The 27502-nt window shown below is 41.1% G+C and overlaps 2 protein-coding genes across 7 annotated transcripts; one reads left to right on the top strand and one right to left on the bottom strand.

Annotated features, from left to right (window-relative positions):
• The first annotated feature begins 22 nt into the window (after window positions 1–22).
• On the top strand, window positions 23–21725 carry msrb2 (methionine sulfoxide reductase B2). Of its 6 annotated transcripts, none has more exons than XM_059972091.1 (5): window positions 23–293; window positions 5693–5799; window positions 18274–18410; window positions 19044–19191; window positions 20524–21725. In XM_059972091.1, exons 1-5 carry the CDS (start codon window positions 182–184, stop codon window positions 20629–20631), a joined length of 612 nt encoding a protein of 203 aa, XP_059828074.1. In that variant the 5' UTR covers window positions 23–181; the 3' UTR covers window positions 20632–21725. The 6 variants fall into 6 exon arrangements, with proteins under 6 accessions (XP_059828074.1, XP_059828075.1, XP_059828076.1 ...); XM_059972092.1 differs by having other exon boundaries at window positions 29–293; window positions 18274–18406; XM_059972093.1 differs by lacking the exon at window positions 18274–18410 and adding an exon at window positions 13919–13995 and having other exon boundaries at window positions 59–293.
• Window positions 21726–21872: 147 nt separating this feature from the next.
• On the bottom strand, window positions 21873–25205 carry LOC132395453 (uncharacterized protein C17orf98-like). The gene is made up of 3 exons (XM_059972098.1): window positions 24302–25205; window positions 23633–23732; window positions 21873–23104 (listed from the first exon to the last, which is right to left on the bottom strand). Exons 1-3 carry the CDS (start codon window positions 24527–24529, stop codon window positions 22947–22949), a joined length of 486 nt encoding a protein of 161 aa, XP_059828081.1. The 5' UTR covers window positions 24530–25205; the 3' UTR covers window positions 21873–22946.
• Window positions 25206–27502: the final 2297 nt, after the last annotated feature.

Raw genomic sequence — 27502 nt, 5'->3', positions numbered from 1 at the left:
CATATTTGTAAGGTATCAATGTCGTTTTAATCCGGTGTTAGTATTTTTCTGTTTTCCTGTTTTGTCACGCTGCCAAATATGGTAAAATATGCTAATAAGCCGCCGACGTCAGGCAGCCAGAAGGAAGCGTTGAGAGGGAGGTCTCCCGGCTGCGCCGCAGTATCGATCAAGGGAGTAAACCATGGCTCGGTTTGTCGCTCGTTTCTCCAAAGTCTTCTTCAGGGAAAACTTTGCCAAGGGCGTCATTGCGCCGCAGAGTTTTCAGTGGTCACGACGTGTCCATGTGAAGGCGGGTAAGTGAAACAGTGCTTGAGTTTCACGGTGATGACCATCGGTGTCTCGGAGCTGCATGGTTGGTCTGAGTGGAAATTTCCACGGTGCTCAGTATGCGCATCTAGTGTTTCCGGGCGATTTGCTCCAGGGGGTAAGTGAAAAAAACGTCAGGGCAGCATGTTGCCATGAAAGCTCGGTATAGATAATGATGATCCCGAGATTGAGAATGTGGTTGCTCTAGTATCGCGGTGTTCCGTCTTTTTGAGATGTTACTGGTCATACATAAAGTTTAAATGCCCAAATAGAAACCAGAGATCGGTGCAATGTATCATTTCAAGGTCCGTAACGTGATCGTGCACCTGCTTGTTCTGCCGCCCAAAGTGGCAGGCTGGGATGCCACGGCACCACCTTCGGGGAGGATTTGGGATTTTGTTGCCCCCGAACGGAAAATTTACGCTGCCAGTGACAGGAGTCCAATTTGAATTACCGGAGTTCTTTGCGAAGAAAGCAAGAATCTGCATTTGACGTATGAAGCACAGACATTGATCCAGAAAGGTCAGAGTACCGTTTCTCGTTCAACGTGATACTTCTGTTGTTGCGTAGAAACCGTCACTACGGTCAGAAATACGGGAACAACAAACACAGAAGGTACTTACAGCCATCATGTGCTTTAATTGTAAGTGTGGATTATTGTTTGACGTTTAATTAGCATGGTGGAAATTTAAGTTCCTGGTCAATGGTAGCACATCGCAGGTGCTGTGAAACATCATACTGGCCGCGTCTGTTCTGAACCTTGCGACATTCTAACGCATTATAGACACACTATAAATACAAACTGAACTCCTCTCTCAAGTGTGCCATTTAATTGAGTTCAAACGATTTGTCTTGTGCTCGTTAGCTGCCACCTTTCCATACAACCTCACTTTGCCTGCAATTCATTGACTGAAAAAGGCAACACCATCAAAAAGGTAAGACCTGGGACCACCTTTTGTGCCAAACAGACTCAGTTTATGCTGTTTGGTTTCATTGACATGTCCCTACTCTGGAAAAGGTTGGTGTCATTAAAATTGGGAGCGCACAGTGAGATGCATGCAGATTCATTTAACTGGGAGTAGGAGTTCTAAATTCTCTAAGATTTTAAACAGATTTGCACGTGATGGTAAGTTAAAGTTCTGTGGAAGTTGAGGTGAAGTTTCAATTACAGCAACTTATCCAGAATGATCTTGGTGCAAAAGAACCTTACTGAAAACAGGAGTGTAACATTGTGGTAAGTATGAAGGAAGTGTGGGCATCCTATTGGCTTAATTGTCTGCTCACTTGCCTGTCATCTGCCTCAGGTTCATCTCTTCCTTCCTCCATGTTTCAGCATGCTCTATGATGATATTTCTTCTTCGGCCCTTTACCTCGTCCCCTCACCCTGCCCACCCATCTCCCCCCTCACCTCAACTCACCTATCACATGCCAGCTTGTATTACTCTTCCCCCCCCCCACCCACCTTCTCATTCTAGCTTCTGCCCCTTTCCAGTTTTGATGCAGGGTCTCATAGATGCTGCTGGACTGTTCCTCCAGCATTTTGTGTGGATTGCTCAAGATTTCCAGTATCTGACAAACCCGTTGTGTTATTAATCTGCAATTACTTTTAAGCAAGACGTTTTCATGGATTAAGCTTTTTTAAAAAAACTGACACAGTGTGAGCAGTTTTTTCCACATAGGTTGAAAGCATAAGCACAGAGTTCCTCATATGTACATTTTATTTGTATCAGGATGGATACCCAGGTGATCAGGCTGAGACCCTCTGTTGGTTGCTGACAACCGTGGATGTTGCATCCCAGCTTTCTATGTGATATGCAAACCAGTGTACAAGTCAGGGCAGTACAATTCGGAGAGCAAGCGGTGGCCCATGCAGCAAACTGCTCTCGCCACACAGCTGATGAATCCAAAGGAACGGCAGAGACCGATACAGTTTGGCACCAGCGGAGTCACAGGAGTTGGCGGTCAGCATTGAATTCAATGTAGGACTGCCTTAGGGACCCCAGCTCCAGACTTTTCCTCCGGATTTACTCCCAAATCCTTTCCCATGTCTGGGTATAGTGCAAGGCAATGGGAGGTTTAAAATCAGAGCTTTCCTTCTAAATCAGCTACCAACCACGGAGCCGCAACTGCCCAAATCAGGTTACAATTCACTACATCATTTCATGTTCTCAATATTTATTATCATTTTTTCTTTCTGTATTTGTAATGTTTGTCTTTTACACACTGTTAGTGCAGTCTTTCATTGATTCTGTTAGGATTATTGGATTTATTGAGTATGCCCACAATAAATGAATCTCAGGTTTGTATATGGTGACATATCTACTTTGATGATAATTTTACTTTGAACTTTGTACAGTATCTATCTGTACCTCTAAATGCTTGCCATCCACCAACATGTACACTAAGTAATTGATGTACTTAATAAAGAAGACAGCCAAGTGTTTCCTGCTCTGTGGAATATCAACATAGAAGTGTGGATCTTTATCAGAATGACTCCCTCTGGTGTTCTTACCCCTTGTCTTTCCTTAATGGCCTTCTATCCTCACCTATCAGACTCCCTCTTCTCCAGACCTGTATCTCTTTCCTGGCTCTTTTCTTCATCTCTCCCCTTCCTGGTTTCACCTATCACCTTGTGTTTTTCTGTCCCCTCTCCCAACTTTTAAATCTACTCCTCATCTTTTTTTCTCCAGTCCCGCCAAAGGGTCTCAGCTCGAAACGTTGACTGTACTTTTTTCCGTAGATGCTGCCTGGCCTGCTGAGTTCCTCCAGCATTTTGTGTGTGTTGCTTGGAATTTCAGCATCTGCAGATTTTTCTACTAGCTTTTCTGTGTAGGTTCCTGACTACACTTCCAAAAACTCTGGCTGTAATTATTGAGCTATTTCCTTTAGTCGTACATTCCTGAGATTCTCTTCATTTACCTCCCTGACCAATTTAGAAAAAAAGTAATCAATTCACATTTTAATCTTTTTATGAATGTTATGCTTTTCATAGTTTTATCCTTACAAGTGAGGTATCGTTCTAACAAATACTGTATATATTGACCTCCTTCCAAGGGCAGAATTCTTCCAGCAGAAGGTGCCTGGAATTGGGCATGATAGTTCAGTTATGCTAAAGTTAGAGCTGTGTATGTTGTTGCATGAGTTCCAGCCTCTTGTACTCTGAACCTCTGGTTATAAATGCTAATGTTCCATTAACCATTCTAGTTAATACTTGCAGCTGGTGATTCCTGTGCCTGGATCCCCGAGTTTCAACATTCTACTTTTGTCTTTCAGAAAGTACTCTCACCAATCTATTTGAGGTCAAACATGAGTGACCTTGCATATAATTGTATTGGTATCCACTTGAAAGAGGTTTGCCCAATCACTTAATCCTTTTTTAGACCTTTTATTTAAACAATATTGTTGGTATGCTCTCTGGTTGTCATTGCTGAAAAGTATAGTTGGCTGTTTGAAGGAGTCAAAAGAGCCCTTGAAATATGATAGTTGTGGAAGTCTTCCTTGCTTCTTCGCATGACAGAACTGCCTCTCCAACCTTGATTCACCTCCATCGGTGCTGCTCCATTGTCTTGCATGTTTGGGAATACACAGTATGGCATTGACAGCGCAGAAGAATCTGCACATTTCAATGGCAATGAATAAGATGTGTAATCACTGAGATCTATAAAACAATTTTCTTGTATTTGCCAGCAATGTTAACTTCTATTTTATTCAGTCCCTTTTGCTACTGTCAGCAATGGGACATAGATTTGAAATTTGAATAATCTGTATGTTAAGACTGTCTTTAAAAAGAGTGAACCCTTGCAAGGCAGAAGGTCCCAATGGAGTACCTGGTAAGGCTCTGAAAACCTGTGCCAACCAATTTGTGGGAGTACACAAGGACACTTTCTATCTCTCACTGCTATGGGCAGAAGTTCCCCCTTGCTTCAAAAAGGCAACAATTATACCAGTGCCTAAGAATAATAATGTGGGCTGCCTTAATGACTATCACCCGGTAGCACTCACATCGACAGTGATGAAATGCTTTGAGAGATTGGTTATGACGAGACTGAACTCCTGCCTCAGCAAGGACCTGGGCCCATTGCAATTTGCCTATTGCTACAATAGGTTAACAGCATACGCAATCTCAATGGCTCTCCACATGGCTTTAGACCACCTAGACAACACAAACACCTACATAAGGGTGCTGTTCATTGGCTATAGCTCAGCATTTAATAACATCATTCCCACAGTCCTGATTGAGAAGTTGCAGAACCTGGGCCTCTGTACCTCCCTCTGCAATTGGATCCTCAACTTCCTGATTGGAAGACCACAGTCTGTGCAGATTGGTGATAACATATCCTCCTTGCTGACGAGTAGGTGTGTGCTTAGCCCACTGCTCTGCTCTCTGTATACATATGATTGTGTGGCTAGGCATAGCTCAAATACCATCTACAAATTTGCTGACAGTACAGCCATTGGTAGAATTTGAGGTGGTGACGAGAGGGTGTACAGGTATGTCAACTAGTGGAATGGTGTTACAGCAACAACCTGGCACTCAATGTCAGTAAGATGAAAGAGATGATTATGGACTTCAGGAAGGGTAAGATAAAGGAACACATACCAATCCTCAGAGAGGGATCAGAAGTGGAGAGAGTGAGCAGCTTCAAGTTCCTGGGTGTCAAGATCTCTGAGGATCTAACCTGGTCCCAGCATATTGATGTGGTCATAAAGAAGGCAAGACAAGAACTATTCTTCATTAGGAGTTTGAAGAGATTTATCATGTCAACAAATACACTCAAAAACTTCTGTAGTTGTACCATGGAGAGCATTCTGACAGGCTGCATCACTGTCTGGTATGGAGGGGCTATTGCACAGGACCGAAAGAAGCTGCAGAAGGTTGTAAATCTAGTCGGCTGCATCTTGGGCACTAGCCTACAAAGTACCCAGGATATCTTTAGGGAGTGGTGTCTCAGAAAGGCAGTATCCATTATTAAGGACCTCCAGCACCCAGGTCATGCCCTTTTCTCACTGTTACCATCAGGTAGGAGGTACAGAAGCCTGAAGGCACACACTCAGTGATTCAGGAACAGCTTCTTCCCCTCTACCATCCGACTTTGAAGCTTTGGATACTACCTCACTTTCTTTTTAACATACAGTATTTCTGTTTTTTGCATATTTTAAAAAAATATATTCAATACACATAATTGATTTTTTTGTTTATTATGTTATTTTTTTCCTCACTTTGCTAGATTATGTATGGCATTGAACTAAGTTAACAAATTTCACGTAACATGGCGGTGATAATAAACCTGATTCTGAAGGTTAAATCACGTTACAAGCATTGTTGCTGCTTTGCTTTTTATCAAGTACAGAGAATAGCATTTATTCATTGTTCATTTTTATGTAGGTTTGAGGTCACTGACCCGATACGATGAAACAACTGTAAATGTTGATTGGCAAAAGAAGCTCACCCCAGAGCAATACTTCGTCACTCGAGAAAAGGGAACAGAACTGGTGAGTGTGTTTCTTAAGCACTAGACCAGCTTTAACTCTGTTTTTCTAAAAAAGAAATGCTGCTAAAACCATTAAACACTGACAGTTTCGAGTTGGTGGAGGTCTGAAGTTTTTGTTTGGTCACTGATTTCTCACATCACTCTATCTTGCAGAATGCTGATTTGTTATAACTGTCTTGGTTCTCCAGTTCATATATTCACAGGTACATACCCCCAACTGTTTTTTTTAAAAAAAACAGTTGCTCAGGCCATGTGTCAGCAACTTGGTGTGAATCCCTGGCACCTGTTGTTATTGACCCAGCAATTAATCGCCTTGTAGCTTGGTGTGAAGAGACTGCCTGTGTGGACTGATTGTCTTAAAGTGTGTTACTGCAGGGAATTCACCAAACTGGGGAAGGTTGTGCAGCCAAACAAAGAGACAGCAGCTTCTAATACGTCAGACAGAAAATGATGAGGGAGTCAAGAGCATCTGAACGATCTGCCAACATATGGAGCCAGTGGTGCCAGTGTCCTGCAACAGTCCACACTTCACCTTGCCAGCAAGGGTGCTGTCCTGAAACCCACGCCTGAATAGTTACACCGCTCACCCCAGCCCACCCAATACCTGCCTTCACAGGCAACCTTTTCATGCCAAGCATGGAGCAATTTGTTGCAAGATTCACACCAGGTTCCCAGCACAGCAAGGCTGTTGCTAGGAGATCTCTATATACTGTGCGTATGATGCTATAATGACCACTTTAGTGCTGATTCTATTAGCATGCTCATTTCTTGGAATGTATCCTGAGCTCTAAGCAAGGTACTGCCATATAAAAACAGAAAAAAATAAAGCTGAAAGTTTATTGGCTACTGCAACAAAAAAGGTTCCTCATGTAATTCTACATTTGTAAGAGTAATAAAAGTCTAGATTAAACATTTTAGTGTTCTTGTCCCATAGTCAAATGCATATTATTGATCGTGTCATTGAGAGATTTATATTATCAAATAAACTGCTGTATTTTTAAACAGAACTTCAGTTAAGAACCAAAAATATTCTAAAGTTACAAAAAGACTTACAATTCTTTCATTCCTTTCAGCACAGCATGTTGTGCAGTGAGTTAAGTACTTTTGAAGTGTAATTAATGTTCTAATGCAAGAACTATATCAGACAGTTTGCAGGGAGTCATATCCCACAGAAATCAATGTAATACTAAGCAAGTGATTTAAGTTTACATTGCTGATCATTCAGTGATAAATATTGAGGAGACTGGAAAACTCCACTGGCCAACATTTAAATAGTGTTGAGCTGGTGGGATATCTGTTTTAATGTTTAATGCAAAATGACACTTCCAGCTATGCAGCTAGGAATATCACCTCAGATTCGGGTGTTCAGATATCAGGAGGTGAAGATTAAGTGTGCTGTTTCAACATTTACTTTCATTCAGTTTCTTTGTAGTAATAATAATGCCTTTCAAATTGGTAAGAATATTCTACCTAATTCTTTATGGAACAAAAAATTTAAATTCTAAGTTTAGTGTCATAGAGTTATAGAATACTACAGCACAGAAATGGAAATATCAGCCTACCTAGTATGTGCTGATCTAGTAATCTGCCTCGCCCCATTGAGCTGTACCCATATCATACTTCTCCCATCCATGTACCTATACAAATTTCTCTTCAATATTGAAATCGACCCCACATCCACCACTTATGCTGGCAGCTCGTTCCACGCTCTCACCACACTCTGAGTGAAGGAGTTCCCCTTAAACATTTCACCTTTCACCAGTGACTCGTGTCCTCTAGTTGTAGTCTCCCCCAACCTCAGTGGAAAAGGTATGCTTGCATTTACCCTCTCTATACCCCTCTTAAATTTGTATACCTCTATCAAATCCCCCTTCAATCCTCGATGTTCAAGGAAACAAAGTCCTCACCTATTTAATCTCTCCCTGTAACTCCAATCCTCAAGTCCCGATAACATCCTTTTAAATTTTCACTGTACTTTTTCAATCTTATTTACATGTTTTCTGTAGGTAGATGACCAAAACTGGACACAATACTCCAAATTAGACCTCACCAATGTCTTATACAATTTCAACTTAACATCCCAACTCCTGTATTCAATACATTGATATATGAAGGCCAGTGTGTCAATGTACTTTCTTTGTGATCCTATCTACCTGTGGTGCCAATCCTTCTGTTGAACAACACTCCTCAGAGTCCTGCTGCTCGCCATGTAAAACCTACCCTGATTGGTCCTCCCATTCCATCACTCAACCTGTTACTCCCTAAGTGATGGTCCTTTTATTATAATTTCACCGTTTTTTTTTCTGCCTAATTTCCAATTGTTGGTGATATGATGGAATAACATTGTGTGTAAAAGGACCTTCATTGTCAACCTATCCAAGTTTCTTCTATTTTATGCCCTCAATTATATTTCTTCTTAACTTCCACACTTCTGAGATTCTGAGATTATCCGGTCTTTCTTCAAACTACTTTAGTCCATTGCCAGTTGTGTTCTGTAATTTTCCAGTCTGGCTTTCTGATACAATACTCATGGCAATAATTAAAAGACTACAGTTGTCCTAATGCCTTGTCCAATCATTCTTCAATCTGCAATGTCAGGACTGTCGACCACATTGTGCTGTGTTGAACCTCACTGACAGACCTGAATTCCATGTGTGTATTCAACAAAATCGTTTAAGTCACATGAGATATTCAGAAGAAATAAATTCTTGCTTCCTTATATTCGTAGTTAGCAGCAGCCATATTTAAATATTAATCACCTCTCCACAAGGCCCTAAATTATGTGCATGCATGGCAACTATTAGAGACTGACTAGAATGAAAATGACTCAACATCTATGTTTTTAAATTTGTAAAATTACCTGCCACTGAGTGAGTTTGATTTTCCTACATAATTTTTTCAGATGTTTTGCCAACTTTTACAGGCAAACTTTAAAAAGGGTTTTCTTTTGGGGTAAAAAAAAATTGGGAAATCACCGCTACTTATCCCACACTGCAAATCAATCTCTCAAAGTAATTGACTAGGTTTTTTTAGATGCTGAGGGAATCTAGGTATATGGGGTTAATACAGGATTCTGACAGTGAGAGGCAAATCAGACATAATTATATTGAAAGGCAGAACAAGCATGAGCAGCCAAGTAACTTCATCTTCTACGAGCTCTTATTATATCATCTTCCCCATCTAATTAAACACCACCTCTCCTTTATCTGAGTGAAATAATATAATAATTTTAACAGATAAATTAAAGTCATGGTCATACGTGCATCTTAATTTTCTCTCAAATAAAACTTGTTAAGCTAAATGCAGTGAAGAGCCACCTTGTGACAATCCACACTTTGAACTTTTCCCATGTGTCAGTACCCTTCTGCAAGTACAATGTCTCCTTCCTTGATCCAAACTGGCGATTTGTGTGAATCTAAACTGGGTCATCTTAAATCTCATCTATTTCCTGCACCTCTGCACTCCACCCCTCACCTCGACAGAGCAAGAACAGAGTTCCCCATCCCATCAGTTTTCGCATTCAACGGGTCATCTCTCACAATTTCAGTGTCAGCTCCAACAAAACCAGCACCAGACACACATCTCCCTTTCCCTCCCTTTTAACCTTTTGCAGGGAATGTTCCCTTTGTGACCCTCTGGTCCCCCAGCAACCATTCCTCACCGTGTTGCAATCACAGGAGATGCAACATCTATCTGTTTTAACTCTTCCTTTCCCTTGCCTTTCCACCATCCAGGAGCCCAAACAGTCTTTGAGTAAGTTAGTGATTCACTTGCACTGGAGTTCTGAATTCAGTGTTTACAGTTTATCTATATCAGAATACTGATTGGTGTATTCATTTTGCAGAACATCTGTGTTCTTTCTGCAGGAGTGAACATTGAGCTTCTGTTTTGCAACCTCTTTCCTATTGCACTCCCACTCTAATGTATCAGTTTGAGGACTCCTGCAGCGTTGCAATGACACCCAAAACAAACTTGAGAAACTGTTCCTCAACTTCTGTTTGGGCACTTTGCTGCCTTAGAGGCTCAGTATTGAATTCTCCAGCTTTAGGTAGTTCACTCTTCCTTTCTGTCTCAGTCAGAATTGGTCTTACCTGCTTCTCATCATTTTGACTTAATGTCTTTTTTTTTGCCCAAGTAGTTTGGCCTGGTGGTAATGTCACATGGTTTAGCTATTAAATTGCCCAGACAAAGAAGCAAAAAGTTCTGCTGACTGTCTCTCTAACTGCTTCATTGACTCATTTGGTCTCACCCCACTGGAGAATTCTCTTTTTCTCTACTCAATCCTGCTACCAAATATGAGCTCATCTCTCATACCCAGTTCTGATAAAGTGGTTTCTGTTTTGCTTTCTGCAGATTCAAGATTGTTTAATGTAATTTCTTGCACACAAGTGTAAAGGAGAATGAAATAATTGGTACTCCAGATCTGGTGTAGCAGAAAAAAGCCATAAAAGATAAAGAACACAATAATAATAATAATAACAAAATAAATATAAATATATTGGATAGCTTATATGCATAGATTGATTGTATGTCCATAAAGTGATGCTTGGCTGACGGGAAATAATAAAGTAGTGGTGGAGTTAGTGGAGGGAGGTGTTGATCATCCTTGCTGCTTGGGGAGAGTAACTGTCTTTGAATGTGGTGTCCTGGTGTGTACGCTACGTAGCCTCCTTCCTGATGGGCGTGGGACAAACAGTCCATGAAGGTGGGTGGCATCTTTCAGGATGTTACTGGCCCTTTCCCGGCACCTTTCCTGTCCTTGATGGCAGATAGCCTAATGTCGGAGGTGCTTTGGGCAGTTTTGACTATCTGTCATACAGCCTTCCTGTCTGCTGTCTGGCCTGCTGAATGCTTTCAGTATTTTCTGCTTTTTGTTTCTAAATACACTGAGCTACTTCTGGACTGGCTTCCCAATAATTTTGATAATAATCAGAAATAAGTTTCATGCTCTGCTGCCTGCAGAGAATTTTGCAACTCAGTGTGACTCAGTACTAATGTCTTATGCTGAAATACTCCCCCTCTTGCACTATTCTTATTTATTTTGTTTTTATGTTTTTTAACTACTGGGGATTATATGGCATCTTTCTTATAAACTTCTGAGTTTAGCATTCTGCAAATAATGCTTTCACTTTTATCCTCCTTCATTCACTGAAAGTTTGATCAATTTCAAATTCTGCCTCTGAACTGTGCTATGCTTGTTCCACATTAAATCTGCTACATTAATGCAAATTGTTGTTCAACGTAAAGATTGAAATGCAACAGAATTTTCACAGCATAGCATTGTCGATTTAGATTTCTCAGTCCATAACAGTTACTCGTTGCAGGTTAGGGAAAACTGAATTTGGAACCAAGAATGTTGGAAGTAAAGAACATCAGGAAAACTGGATGAGTACTTTTGGTGGGATTCATCTGAGTTTCTTGTTATCCTGACAGTGCCAGTTACCTTGGTTAAAATTTGCATTGACGCTTGTATAAAGCAGGCACTGTGTGTGAATTCCACAGTGAAAATGCCTTTTCGTTATTTATCATTTAACATACCAGTGTTGTAAGCTTATAATTGGCAGCAACTTGCAATTGGATTTATACAGATACCTCCAGTTTTAATTGGTGTTTTCCTTCAAGCTGCCAAACAATCTTAGATTTCATGTTTAGATAAGTGATGAGGATTCATTCAGTGTTAGTACTTTATGCACAGAGTTTCACTTTGTTTCCCCTCAGTCATTTTGAATCTGTCATTACCCTGGAACTACTATCAAATGTCAACATTCATAGAATCTTGTTCTGATGGGTATGGTTTATCTCTGTTACTCAGGCAGCTCTAATACTCTGATCAGTTCCTCTTTGACTACCCCTAATTTGAGGTTCTTCAGCTGCTGTCACACGTCAGTGACTGGTGTATTTTCAGTTTGCTAAAAGCACCTCATTCTGGAGCATCCTGGTACTGAACCCAAGCACTTCGTGTATTGATCTAGGCAGTATACATCAGCAAGTTACTTGACCTTAAGGTATCACAGCTGAGTCTGACCCTATTTTCGACTAGATTGGATTTCAGCAACTTCGTGGTCCCATTATTGACTAGTGAGTCCTGCATTGATGATGGGCAAAATTATTAGAGAGGGTTCTTGGGGACAGGATTTATGAGTGCTTGGTTAAGTATAGGGATAGCCCGCAGTGGATGGCAGGTCATGCTTCAGGAGGCTGATTGAATTCTTTAAGGAAGTGACAAAACAAATTGGTGAAGGTAGAGCTGTGGATGTGGTATAAATAGAGTTTAGTAAGGTGTTTGAAAAGGTTCCACATGCTAGGCTCATTCAGAAAGTCAGGAGGCCTAAGACCATAAGATATAGGAGTAGAATTGGGCCATTTGGCCCATTGAGCCTGCTCTGCCACTTCATGGCTGACATAATTTCCCTCTCAGCCCCAATCTCCTGCCTTCTCCCCATATCCCTTCATACCCTGACCAGTCAAGAATCCATCAACCTCTGCCTTAAATATACACAAAGACTTGGCCTCCACAGCTTTCTATGGCAAAGAATTCATTAAAAGTTGGCTGTGTGGACTACCAAGTGGCTTGACTACAGAAGGTGGAGGTTGGTGACCAGCGACAGGGAGCTGTTCTGAGACTCCTGCTCTTTGTGATATTTATAATTGACTTGGATGCGGAAGTGGAAGAGTGGGTGAGTAAGTTTGCAGATGATACGAAGATTGGTGATATAGATTGTGCAGAGGATTGTTGAGCGTTACAACAGATCATTGATAAGAATAAGCTGGGCGGAGAAACGGCAGATGGAGTTCAATCCAGCGAAGTGTGAAGATCGAACCAGAAGGCAGAATACAGGTTAACGACAGGATTTTCAGCAGTGTGTAGGATCTTGGGGTCACTTCCATGGATCCTTAAAGTTGTCGCGCAAATTGATGAGTTGTTAAGAAGGTATACATTAGTCATTTTCATTAGTCTTTCATTTCATTAGTCGGGAGACTGAGCTCAAGAGTTGTGAGGTAATGTTGCAGATCTATAAACTTCTGGTTAGACCACACCTGGAACGTTGTGCTCATTTCTGGTTGTCTCATTATAGGACAGATATGGAAGCTTTAGAGAAGGTGCAGAGGAAATTTACCAGAATGCTCCCTGGATTGGAGAGCATGCCTTCTGGGGATAAGTTGAGTGAGCTAGGATGTTTCTCTTTGGAGTGAAGAGGATGAGTGGTGAGTCTGTAGGGTTATACAGGATGATGAGAGGCATTGTTCAAATGGATCACCTGAGACTTTCACCCAGAGTGGAAACGGCTAAATATGAGGGAGCATAATTTTAGGATGATTGGAGGGAAGTATAGGGGGGAATGTCAGAGGTAAGGTTTTGACAGAGGGTGGTGTGTGGAATACGCTGCCAAGGATGCTGGCAGAGGCATTTCAGAAACTCTTAGAAAGGCACGTGAATTAAGGAAAAATGGAGAGCAATGTGGGATGGAAGGGTTAGATTGATCTTTGGGTAGGTTAAAAGATCGGTGCATCATTGTGCACCAAAGTGTATGTGTTATGTGCTGTTACTCTTACCCACCTGAGACTTGGATTGATATTCACGTTTGTTATATTTTTCACCAACCATCAGCCAGGAACTCTATTCATGGGTAAAGAGGGGAATAAACAAAAGTTTCTTTATGTCCTGTGTCAGATTCTAATCTGATGGCTGAGCTAAGCAGGTGGGCTGGTTTCCAGAATACTCTTTGTGATGAAAGCCAGACTGATTTACAGGAAGCTTGAGAAATGTAGCTGCTCTTTGATGTTGAGGTTTCGATAACCTAGATTACTCACAGTTTGAAATTCTGCATTTGCGTTGGTTATCTTCCAGCACTGACATGTCGCACCCTTCAATTTGCCAGCCTGCAGCTGTGCCAATTTGAATTTGGACATGTGGAGTGAGTTTTAATGGAGAGCACATGCATTCTTTAAATCAGCTGAATAATTAGCAACCAATATATACTCCACTGAGCTTTGCAGTCTATAAGCCACACATACCTGACAACTGGCTGACTGAAAATGCAATCTTAAATTTATTTTTCACCTGTGGTTTGTATTTTTTTTAATTATTAAATGTCTTTTTGTTTTGAATTGCTTTGCAGCCTTTCAGTGGAATCTATCTGAATAATACCGAACAAGGCATGTACCATTGCGTATGCTGTGATGCTGTGCTTTTCAGGTTAGACTCCAGAACAAAGCGAATTCTTATACCTTCTCTACAGCATCTCAGACCTTTCAAAGTGACTGGTTTGTTTGTGTATTTTTATTGAAGTGAGTCTTTGAAAACTGGGAATAGTAAGTCAGATTTTTGTCCTTGCAAGCAATTTAAGTGTCTCATATTAGTGTCTCATGGGTCACATATAATGTTAAAATCTGTGTTCCAGCTGGCATGGATGTATTTCGGTCTATAAATATTAATAGCACTTGGAGGTAGTATTTAATGAGGCAATAATGATGAGAAGAGCCCTGTCTAAAGCTCTAGGTCGATGAAATATGAACAAGATAAGCCAGTGAATATGATATATAAGTACATAAGATTGAGTTATGTTGCCCAGTTTCCCATGTCACTCTGACTGTAATAAATGATCAAGTCTATTACTCCATGGTGGAATGAATAGAATCTCAAAAGACAAAAATTAATAAAGGCTCACAATTCAGGGTTACCAATTTGCAGTACTGTTGCAAATACTTTATTTTATTTTTGGCAGTAATATTTGGCAGCCTGTGTTTTCTGACAGTTTCTCTCCATTTTCAGAATCAGTGCTTGGCATGAAAGGAAATCGTATTCATGGATGCATACATTTAAAAAAAAATAAGTCCAGTTCATCTAATTTCCTTTCAGTGGCTTGCTTCATTTAATTGTATTATTTGTTTAAAGTTGTTTCAAACTAAAATAAGTCAACTTGAAAATCAGCAGGACCCTGATCAATCAGGTGGTTATACTCACACTGGATTGTAATCTACAGTCTCCAAACTTCCTTTTATGTTGTAATGTCCAGTCTTTACATTCTCCAATTTGACTCTTTTTATTTATAAACTACTATATATATTCTCCCCAATTCAAACCTTCTGCAATATCCAAAGATAAACAACTTTTTTTGAACTTCTTATAAAGGAAATGTCATTAATTATTATTACCATTAATTTATTATTTAGGTATAGTTGAGAATTTTCTTGGATGTCTCCTGTTCTTGGAGCTTTCCATTGACTTGCTGCTAATTCTAAGCTGATATAGAGAAAATGAATACAAATACAAATTGGACATCGTAAAAGCTAGTAGTTGATAAATGGTGAGATGTGGGTGAGAGGAAATGGGGGATGAAGAAGAATTGGGAATCTTTGGGGAAGTCAAAGCTGTATAAAGATGCGAGCTTTGGCGGTCCATGGTCATTAATTACCTGGACATCGTCATAGGTAGATTCATGGTCTGCACACATTTCCATATGAATAAAGAAGAGCAAATTTCACAAATGAATCTTACTTCACATTCCTTGGTGAGATATTTTATGAACTGTCAAGTGTTACTGACCCGAATTTAAAAATAAGACGCAGAAAAATGCAGCTGCTGTTTATGTCTTGCCATGGCTTTAGCTGCCTGACCAATTCACTCTGGAATTTGCTGCAGTATCTTTCCACCAGATTTCCTCAAGGCCATCATTTTAAAAACTCGCCCTCCTCATCAGTACCACTCCTCCAACTGATGAAACTGTCATTTTCATTTCCGCGAGTTCTTCACGTGTTGTGGTCCTGTTATCTTTATGGAAATGGTTTGGATTTTTTTTTGTTAATTGATCAGTAGTACATTATTGCAGCCCTGTGTCATGATGTATTTGAATCACTCATGAGGAAATGTACCCTCTGGTACTCTTATTTTAAAAACTATGTGCTGATCTATCTTTTTTTTAAAAAAAAAGTTTACTTAAAGTTCCCCTGGAAGGGAGTAACAACACTTTGAAACTCAGACTGCTTTCCAACTGTACTGAATATGATTCTCTCGGACTGCAGTAAAAAAAAAATCTCTAAACCAAACAGTTGCTGAGTTAGTAGCCATAAGACATGGAACCAGAATTATGACATTCAGTCCGTTAAGTCTGTACCACCCCATTCCAAAATGGCTGACCTCATTCTCCTTCCTTCTCCTTTGACTGATTAAGCAAGAACCTATCAACCTTCACTTTAAATGTACCCAATTACTTGGCCTCCACTGCTGTTGTGGCAATGAATTCCATAGATTCACTACCCTCTGGCTAAAGAAATTCCTCCTCATCTTTAAATGGACATCCCTGTATTCTCAGGCTGTATCCTCTGATCCTAGGCTCCCTGTCTATAGGAAACATTCTCTCTACAGCCACTCTGTGCAGTCCTTTCAATATTTGATAGGTTCCAATGAGATCCCCTCATCATTCTTCTAAACTCCAGTGCGTATAGGCCCAGAGCCATCCAACGTTACTTGTATATTAACCCTTTCATTCCCAGAATAATTCTCACGGATCTCCTCTGGACCTTCTCCATACCCATCATATCTTTCCTTAGATAAGGGGCCAAAAGCTGCTCTTAATGCTCCCATGTGCAATCCTTCCAGTGCCTTATAAAACCTCAGCTTTGCATCCTTGCTTTTGTATTCTAGTTCTCTCAAAATGTTTGTAACAGTACATTTGTCTTCCTTGCCCTCCTGCAAGTTAAACTTTAGGGAATCCTGCACGAGGACTCCCCAGGTCCCTTTGCAGCTCTGATTCTTGAATTTTCTCCCTGTTTAGAAAATAGTTTAGACCTTTATTTCTACCAAAGTGCATGACCGTGCACTTCTCTACACTATATTTCATCTGTCACCACTTTGCTCGTTCTCCTAATCTAAGTCCTTATGCAGACTCCCTGCTTCCTAAACACTACCTGCCCTCCACCTAGGCTCATTACATGTACAGACTTGGCCATAAAGCCATCTTTCCATCATCCATATAATTGACATAAAGGGAGAAAAGAAGCGGTCCCAACAGTAACACATAACCATCACTAGTTACCAGCAGCCATCAAAAAAAGGCCCCCTTTATTCCCAATCTATGCTTCCTATCAGCTAACTAATCTACTATCCATGAAAGTAACTCCTTGAATACCATGGTCTCTTATCTTGTTAAGCAGCCTTATGTATGGGACCTTGTCATAGGCCTTCAGAAAATCCAAGTGAACTACCACTATCTCTTCTTTTTCTATTTGCTTGTTATTTCCTCAAGAATTCCAATAGATTTGTCAGGCAAGGTTCCCCCTTAAGGAAACCATGCTGACTTCAGCCTATTTTATCATGTGCCTCCAAGTACCCTGAGACCTCAGTCTTAGTAATGGACTCCCAACAATTTCCCAAACACTGAAGCCAGGCTAACCAGCCTACGATTTTCTTTCTCCTGCCTTCCTCCCTTAAAAGACTGGAGTGATACAGTCTGCTCTCCTTATCCACGGGGGATTGGTTCTGGGACCCCTCCCCCCCCATCGTGGATACCAAAAAACGCAGATGCTCAAGTCCCTCATATAAAATGGCGTAGTATTTGCGTATAACTTACGTACAACCTCCCGTATACTTTAAATCATCTCTAGATTAATTATAATTAATAATACAATGTAAATACTAGGTAAACAGTTGTTATGTTGTATTGTTTAGGGAATAATGACAAGAAAAAATGTCCATACATGTTCAGTACAGACACGACCATCATAGCTCTTCTGGGAATGCTGATGCTGCCTCAGCATCAGCCGATTCTGATTCTCCCATGATCTTTAAGTTCTTGAGGCTGTAGCGCTTTACATACCTAGCCAGCCATCCATTACTAGCCTTAAACTCCTTCCTCTCGCTCACAATACAAGTAGCAAATGAATGGGACACAAGGCGAACAATACTCAAACAATGAGTGCTGGAGAGAGAACTTCCGCATTTTCCCAATCCGCGGTTATTTGAATCCACGCACGTGGAACCCACGGATGAGGAGGGCCAACTGTATTTGCAACTTTCCAGTCCTACAGAACCATTCCATAATCTAGTGATTCTTGAAAGATCATTACTAATGTCTCCACAATTTCTTCATCTTCCTCTTTCAGAACCCTGGGGTGTAGTCCATCTGATCCAGGTGACAAAGGGGTTACTATAAGATCTATGCCAGAAGAGGCTGAAATGTATTTGTGCAACTAGCTGATAAATGGCTGTCTAAATGTAAACCATTTTGTAAGCAAAGTTACTAATCTAGATCAGCAGTGGATAAATATTTGAAATATAAATAATTCACCATTATAAAGGAAGATAATGGAATTGCAGATAAAAGGACTTTTCTCCCCCCAAGACGCCTGGCAGGCACACGGGCTTGATTGATTTTCTTTTCTGCTATAAAATTGCATTAAATATCCAAAATAGATCTTGAAGTATTACACATGTATGTAGTGCCCCTGGTGCTGTATTATTAATTCTTTCTCCTAGAAGAAGCTGCTGCCTCACAGCACAAGAGTCCAGGGTTCAAACTTGACCTTGGGTGCTGTCTTTGTGGATTTTCACAGTTTTTACCGTGACTGCATGTTCCCGCTGGATGCTTCCATATCCCAAAGACATGCAGGTTGGTAAGTTAATAGACCATTGTAAATTGCCCCCTGGTATATAGATAAGTGATAGATTGGGGGAGAATAAAACATGAGATTAATGTAGGATTAGTGTAAGTGAATTGTTGATGAGGATGATGGTAGGACTATAAAATAGAACTGAGTAGCTTGTTAAGTCAGTTTCATCAAACTTGGAATAGAGTTGGAAACAAATATAAACAGCTTGAATGAGTGGGGTTTAAATAATAATTGAACAGTTTCATAGATATTCTCACAAACAGCAGCCTCTACATCTAAACTTCTTAAACTGAGCTCAAATTCACAAACGACCAGGGCAAGCTGGATTTTCATTCTTTCCGATTTTTAGTCTAGGATTTATAATTGTATGTCCAGTAACAGTTAAAAACATGAAATGCTGGAAATACTTGTAATTTCCAGCATTTCCTGTTTTTTATTTTAGATCTTCAGCATCTGCCATTTTTTAATATAATTTGGATTTGCATATCATGGCCTGATACAAAAATTACTTGTAATTCGAATTAATTTCTAGCACATTTGGTACTTGTTTTTCCTTTAGCTTTATATGTTTGGGTGGAAAAAATAGGTTCTTTATTGTGTTAATTAATTTGTTGTACTTTAAATGGTTAACAATAGCTCTGAAACCAAGTACAATTCTGGCACCGGTTGGCCTTCATTCTGGCAAATCCATAGCACAGTGGGTGATGATGAATCCAATGCGAATGCACTGTGTCGCCCAGACAACTCCATGGGATCAACTGGAACTGAAGTTATTTGCAAAAAGGTATGCATAAATGAGTGGACATGGAGATGATGTTTCTTATAGTGGGGATGTCTGGCACAGCCCCAGACTGGAAGGATCCCATTCAGAATGGAGATGAGGAGGAACCTCTTTAGTCAGAGTGTGGTGAACCTTTGGAATTCAGAAGAAAGCTGTGGAGGCCAAGCCATTGAGTATACTTAAAGCAGAGGATGATAGGTTAGCCTCCAAAACTGGGTGTTTTCAGGGTAGTATGGCCTTGTTTAATTAGGGCATCAAAGGTTATGGGGAAGAAGGCAGAAAATAGGGTTGAGGGGGATAATAAATCAGCCATGATGGAATTACTTGAAAAGTTGAATAGCTCATTTTTTGAGTATAAAAGTTGTGAAATCTTGTTGCAGTTGTGTAAGACTTTGGTTTGACAACTCTGGAGTAGTGTGTGTAGTTCTGGATGGTACAATATAGGAAGGATATAAAGGCTTTAGAGAGGGTGCTGGAGAGGTTCACCAGGATTAGAGAATATCAACTATGAAGAGAGATTGGACAGAATTGGATTATTTTCTTTGGAGCTCTGCAGGCTGAGTGCTGACATTATGTGTGGCATAGATAGTCTGTTTCCCCAGAGTGTAAATGTGAAATGCTAGAGGTTGTCGGATTAAGGTGAGGGGGAAAGTTAAAGATTTATGGGGTAAGTTTTTTTTTACACAGTGAGTGGAAGGTGGCTGGAGCACACTGCTGAGGGAGGTGGTGGCAGCATATGCAATTGCAATATTTAAGAGGAATTTAGGTAGGCACATCTATAGGCAGGGAGTGGAGAGACGCAGTCTACGTGCAAGCAGAAGGCAGTGGTTTGGATTGGCATCGTGGCCAGCACGGACATCTTGGACTGAAGAGCCTGTTTCTGTGCTGCACTATGTTTTGTTTCCACTCCACCGAAATAATGGGTAATTGTTCTGAGTTGATTCTAGGAAGGAAACTGTTTTTAAAAAGGAGGTATGCTGTAGTATTTTTTTTGTTTCAAAGACTGCCTCAGTGTTTACTGAATAAAAGTATCAAGTAGTCAAGGTCACAATTATTAACTTTTGAAAGGACAGCATGTTCATTGGAGTATATTGAAATGCTATACTGCAAGTTCCAAAACTGTATGAATAACAGCAGACAGCTTACTTGAGAGTGATTCTGAATGTTTGCTACATCAGCTCATGTCCCTGCATATATAAGGGCGTGGATTTTGCTGGTAAACTCACTCCACAGGATTGTGTACATTTAAACTGGGTAAGCACCTAGCAGAAGTTTAATATTTAAATATGAAATTATTCTTTCTGTACAATTAACTGTTTTGTCTTTATTATGTAGTGTGATGCACACTTGGGCCATGTGTTTGATGACGGACCGGAACCCACAGGACATCGATTTTGCATCAACAGTGTGGCATTAAATTTCAAGCCCGAGAAAACACAGTGATTTCCAAAGCAATAAGTTACTGTTGTTACATAATACTTTGTTTAACTTGGGTTGAGTTTCTAGTTCCATGATATATAAATGGATGCAGAAGTGTTTTCATTGCAAATCATCTGTTTGCTGTATTTACTCAAATTTTCATTGTATTTGAAGAGCAAATTCTACAGTGCTTTTACCCATATATTGTCTATTCTATAAAGTTCAAGCAAAGACCCACCCATTTTTATGTAAGAAATTAATGTTAAGTTAATATTATTGATTGGTTTCTGCAAAATTATTTAAAGTTCACAGATTTTAAACACACACACATAATAATCTATCTTTTGAAATCCATTCCCATGTAGAATGCTAACTTTTCTCTGTTTGGGTGGTTCTAGTTTCTTTTTGTTCCTGGATTTAAAAAAATATTTCCTTTATTTTCTGTTGTGATTTACCACTAGTTATTCAGCTGCAATGACCCAACTTTCATAAATCATGTAAATGCAGGTGTTATTCATGCATTGACATTTGTTGATATAACCACATTTCCTTGCACTATTCAAAAGGCCAAACATTAGTTAGATTTCGTGTATCCAAACACATTTATCTGCATGTCTTGTCCTGGTTCTGGAGGACCATCAATTTTGAGAGCTGCAAATCAATTGCTAAAAGATAATTTTACAATTTGTAATGAGAATAAGTATAATTTAAAAAGCAGTTTTGGTTGACTATACATATATATTTCCATGATTCAGGAATATCATTTAATACAAGGTGGTTACCTTGAACTGTGAATGATCTGTATATTAATTTCATTGCTTTATTTGGAGTGTTTTTAATCTGGAATCTAAAACCAGAACAAGACATAATATTTATTACTAATATTTGTTTTAGTAGATTATTTTCTCTGATTCTACAAGTGTATACATTCATGAACTGAAAAGAAGCTATCCCCTAGTTCCAGCATTATTTGTGTGGCCCTACAGCTAACAGCTTTTTAAGTTCATTACAAAAATTGCTTAAATGTGATGAGGGGTTCTGCTGTATTATTCTCCAGCTGAAGAAAAAACATCTCCTATTCCAGTCTTAGTACTTCTATTAAAGTACTTTCAAATCTATGTTGTCTGACACTGTCCATTCTACTGACTCTGGCTAGAATTCCCATTGCCTATCAACTGGAGATTATCTGGGAAGGTTTCCTGTGGACCAGTCTATCCTCTTCTCCAGCCTTCCTGTGTAGTCACCTCCTTTCTGCAGGAATGGGGTCAGATAAAACCATTCCCTCTTCAGCAAAGAAGTTATAGTGGACGTTATATATAATTTTTCCATAAGTAGACGATATACATTGCTGAGGTTTCATTACCATCTGCTATGTCAGTCGTAGCTCATGTACTAGGACTCAAGATTGTGGCTTCAGGTCCAACTATAAGCACAACAGTACAGACTGACACCCGTGTCGGGATTTTATTAATACATACTGTACATTATCTAGTTCAGAAGGTACAATCTTCTTGATTTAAAAAAGCCGTGACACTACTACTCTAAAAAAGCGGGAGCTGTCCTTGACAGTTCTAATGACGGTTCTAATCTTTCAAAAAACACAAACGCACGCACACACACTAATAGAGAGGGATGTTGTTGGAAGCGTCTACTTCCAATCTGAGTGCATACACAGGAAATGGATGCATTGATTAATTATAATCGGCATTGATAAAATTGTAAATATACCTTGTGGACCTTGTTAAACCTCACAAAAGCTGTGCGGCATGTTTCCTTAGACTCGGCTTTAACTGCTTCCCAGCACAGATAACGTGAAGACAGAAAAATACTATCATCCATTCTTAATTTTGTTTTCCAACCATTATTGCATGAACGTCAAAGAAATGCTAAACGTTAAGCTACGCAGTTAGTAAGGAGTTAGATGGCCTTAGGTTCGAATGCAAGTATATTTTCAAAAGAATTCTAGTAATGATAACGTTTTCTGGCAAAGCCAGGCATGGTCAAGGATCAGGCGCCGGATTCGTATGCAGAATACAACAATTGAAGTCGTACACGGTGCAACCGAAACAAAACCTTTGTAGATTGACGGTTAAAATTATAGACATTTCCAATTGCAGTTTAACATTTACTCGTTTCAATCTCAACTACATTTTAAAAGAAATATTTGGTAGATTTTGGCAAAATGACAAAGAAATGCAATTTAGCAACGGCTTGTGTGAACATTGAGAGAGATGCTAGCAGTTTCATCTATTCGTGGTTTAGACCTATCAACCAGAGCAAGCCAAGCACTAATGAGAGCCGAGCTGGAGCAGACTGACGGAGCGGCGACTGCGTTACGATCAGTGAATGGGCGATCGGGTGGTGATACCGAAAGAGGACGGGAGTCTTCGCAGCGTCGGTGTGTTCCTCCTGTACCCATAGAGCCCGTTGTATCCAAATACTGGCTTAATTTCAGTGAGAAAGAGAGAGTGGCCTTTCACTTGACTTGCCGAGTGACCTGTGCGAGAGAGACTCCTCGTGATTCTTTTAAAACAAAGCATTACTTTTTCTGAAGGACGTCAAAAACTTATTTTTTTTTACCGATGAAGACGAAGAGCTGTTCTGCTCAAGAAATGATTATTTGGAGATAATTCATTGGCTACCAGGAGCTCGGGAGGGTGCACACGGTACACATATCCTGGTGCAGAATTAATCTCTACGCGACGCGGGCGAATTCGGCCCCTTACACAATAAACATTCTCTCCCATTTTGCCGTCTCGTCTCCAGCATTATTCCTACATTTTAGTTTTTCGGATATCGTATGATTTTGTCTCGCCATTTTCAGAATTTTTTTTTGGATCACTATCGCCCTTAATCCGAATCGGCTGTTACATGTTCGGCCCCCTATTCCTTGCCCTTGCTGGAAGATTCTGTGTGACTCAAAGCGGAAACGCCCTCCCCCACTGATAGAGTCCCCCCACCCCCAAACCAATGGGTGTTGCTGAACCGAAGAAACGCCAAATGCCCCCCCCCTTCCATTCTTTACCTGCTCCGTTTTTGTTTCTTTCTCTCAGGTAACAGGCAGCAGCTCCAGAAAGCTGGGATCGATCGGCCACCACGCCGGGGACCGGGGTCCCACCGGCCACCTCGGGATAGATCAAATACTTCATTAATATTTACACCGGCGCTTCCTTAATCTATTGCTGGAACACTAGCAAAATATAACCACAGAACTATCACACAGCGTGCTTCCGTAGACCGTAATTAACATTTGTGATCTGTTTCAATGGTCTTTTCGTAATGTCCGGGGAAAATGTTGGAATTTGAATGAGATCGCGATCGGAACTGCGATGAAATGAACTCAATCCTGACACTCCAGAGTGATAATTTGCTGCAGTCTAACTGCCGGTTGCAGCCCCGGACGAGCAGACATCAGGGCGATTATCAAAATGGAACAGATAGATTCAAAGCTGAGATGGGTTTCCAACCAACAAAGAAATCTGGGAGGAGAACAGACCGGAGAAACATCGGATCAGCCACGAGCAACACCCGCAGACGGAGCTGGGGGAGGCTCAGCGGGTCAGGCAGCATCTATGGAAAAGAGTAAATAGTCCAAGTGTTTGTTGCTCAGATTTCCAGCATCTGCAGGTTTGCTCGCTTGCTGTTGAATGGCGGAGTGTGTTCGAGTGCAGAATGGACAATCTGGTCCACTTACCTGGCCGGTCTTTTTCAGCAGTGGGAGGAGAGGTCTCGTCCTAAAATAGGCGGCCGAGTGCAGATCCCTTTGCGGGTTGTACGGAGGGATAATGGTTCCTGAGCGGCAGTGTTCCCTGGAGATGGAGCTCACGGCCACGCAGTCCAGCAGGAAAGCCTTCTCCCTCCGCCGCTGCTCTTCGACCGGGGGAGAGGGGGCGAAGCGGCCAAGGCGCCCTGGGAGTTTCATCGTCCTTGTCTCCGACACAGGACTGACCTGGGGAGAAGCTGGCGATCTGTTTCATGGAACAATCTCCGACACGGGATTGACAAAGGCGCGGAATTGGGTTTCTTAGAAACGATTCTGCATTGGGAACAAACCTGTTTTGTTGGTGTTGCTCTAGAAACAGGTATAGAACAGGCTAGTAAACCGACACATTAGGAAATAAAAATCAATTAGCCGAAAAACTCAGCGAGCCGAGCAGCATCTGTGGGGGCACACTGCCCCATATTTCGGGTTTTGCGGCAGTCTTGAAGCGGCGTTTCGACCCGAAACACGGATGGTCCTTTCAGCGTATTTAATGGTTCAGCATGGACAACAACAAAAATTCCTGACTCAAAACCGTCCGATCTGAAATGAAGCAGATTGGAGTCTCATTTATATTGTAAAATGTCTCCTTTGTGGCGATTCTCTATCGACAAAAATGTGAACGTAGACGCTTAAATGGGTGACACTGCTGAAGTACCCGACACGGCACACTGCACAAACCTAATCCCCGAGGCGTATAACGCGCCCAGGTTTGGTCAATTTTCCCTGTACATCTGTGTCCCAGGAAACAGTCCGCTGATATTTTCCGCAAGTTCGAAGTTAAAAGTAAATTAATAACCAAACTAGGTGTATCTTGAGATTCATTTTCCTGCGGACATTTACGGAAATAAAAGAAATACAATGGTTTTACGTTGGGAGGGGTACATTAACAGGCAAAGACAGACATACAATCTCTGTGCAAAAGAAGTAAAAACTGTAAACAAAATACTGAGACCGTGAGTTGTGGAGTCTTTGAAAGTGAGTCTATAAGCTGTAGAATCGGTTCAGAGCAGTGGTAAATGAAGTTATCCACGCTGGTTCAGGAGCTTGCAGGGTAATAAAAACTGTTCCTGAACTTGGTGGTGTGGGACCCAAGGCTTCTGTACCTCCTGCCCGATGTTAGTAATGAGAAGGGGGTCTGGTTAGATGAAGGTTTTCTTCGACGATGGATGTGATTTCAGTGGTAGCGTTCCATGTAAATGTACTTAGTGGTGGGGAGAAATTTCCTGTGAAGGACTGGGCTGTCCGCCTCAGTCTCCGACTTCCAGTAATTCCCTCCCCCCTCCCAGTTTCACTCTGCCTCCTCCTCCAGCTGCCTATCACCTCCCTCATGGTTCCGCCTTCTTCTACTACCCTTTGTGCTTTTCCCTTACATTCCTTCTTCACCTTTCCTGCCTATCCCCTCCCTGGTTCCCCTCCTCACCTCTTGATCTTTCCCCTTCTTCACCTGACACCTACCAGCCTTTGCCTTCCCACCCTCCCCTACCTTCTTGATAGGGCCCCTGCCCCCTCCCTCTTCAGTCCTGACGAAGGGTCTCAGTCCGAAACGTTGACTGCTCGTTTCCACGGATGCTGCCCGACCTGCTGAGTTCCTCCAGCGGGTTGATTTGACCCCAGCATCTGCAGAGTATTTTGTATCCACCTCAGTCTGTAGCCGATTCATTTCCTGGGCATTAGTGTTTCCATTCTAGACTGTGATATAACCAGTTCTCCTGCCTGTAGTTGATAATCAGCCCCATGGTTTGGCCAACATTGAGGCCATTCAACCAGGTTTTCAAATTCCCCTCCTATACGCTGATTTATCAGAGTTAGAGCGTGTCAATATCATGCTACAAACCTGCTTAGATTGAAACCCTCTTCCCTGCCCTATCCCCATGCCTGCTGCATTGGGAACAATCCAGCCTCTGTTATACCCTTCCAAAGTGCCTGTTGTAAAGCTATTCTGGTTCAGGGTTCTTCATCAGACTGAAGTAACTCAAAAATGCAGGAATCCTTCACCTGTTTGAACTTTTGTCCGGTAACTAAATATTCTGCAAATTACCTGTATTTTAGAGCAGTCTTAGCATGGTATCTTCTATCAATTTGGACTCACTATCCTGTTGGCAGCGTTCTGTTTCAAGCAACACTGACTGCACACAATCTTCTATTTTTGTAGCATTCCTTAACTCTGTAATCTCCACAGTTTAATATGGATACTCAACTAAAGCAAAAACAGAAAGTAAGACTGAACTATCATTGTCAAACACTAAGGGGCATCAAAGAGCTTCAAAGCCAGTGAAATACATTCAGTAGCCATAGCTACTTTATTAGGTATGCATGTATATCTGCTCATTGATGCAAACATCTAATTGGCCAATCACGTGACAGCATCTCAATGTATAAGAGCATGCAGACTTGGTCAAGAGGTTCTGTTGTTGTTTCTACCAAACAACAGAATGAGGATGAAATGTGATCAAAGTGACTTTGACTGTGGAATGATGGTGCCAGATGGGGTGGTTTGTGTATCTCAGCAACTGCTGATCTGCTATGATTTTCACACATCATGACCTTCAGAGTTTACAACGAATGGAGTGAGAAACAAAACAAGAAGCATCCAGTGAGCAGCCTTTCTGTGGGTTAAAGCACCTTGTTAATGAGAGAGGTCAGGTGAGAATGGCCAGATTGGTTCAAGCTGATATGAAGATGACAGTAACCCAAATAACCACGTGTTACAACAGTGGTATGCAGAAGAGTATCTCTGAATGCACAACAGGTCGAACCTGCAATTGGAAAGGCTCAGCAGCAGGATACAATACTGAGTTCCACACCTGTACCTAATAAAGTGGCCACTGAATGCAAGCTTGAATGTGGTCACGGTTGTAAAAGATGGAAATGCAGCGTCCACTCTGTGCACACCAAGATCCCAAGGTCAGCTATTGATTGAAGAAAAGATAACAGACAGATCATGAGCTGGCCTCTTCCTCTCCAAACTGCACTACGAGATTTAATTTGGTCTATGTGATATGACAGATTTGCTTTTTTTTAAAACCAAGGATGGCCTCTCCAACTTAGCAGCTGTCCTGCAGTACTGCACTGGAGGTTCAGCACACATATTGAGGTGCTGTGTTTGGGCTTGAACAAAAGGTCTACTGACTT

This window comes from Hypanus sabinus, chromosome 6 (assembly GCF_030144855.1).
Source record: "Hypanus sabinus isolate sHypSab1 chromosome 6, sHypSab1.hap1, whole genome shotgun sequence".
Classification (NCBI taxonomy): Eukaryota; Metazoa; Chordata; class Chondrichthyes; order Myliobatiformes; family Dasyatidae; genus Hypanus; species Hypanus sabinus.
This window is presented reverse-complemented; position numbering and strand designations above follow the sequence as displayed.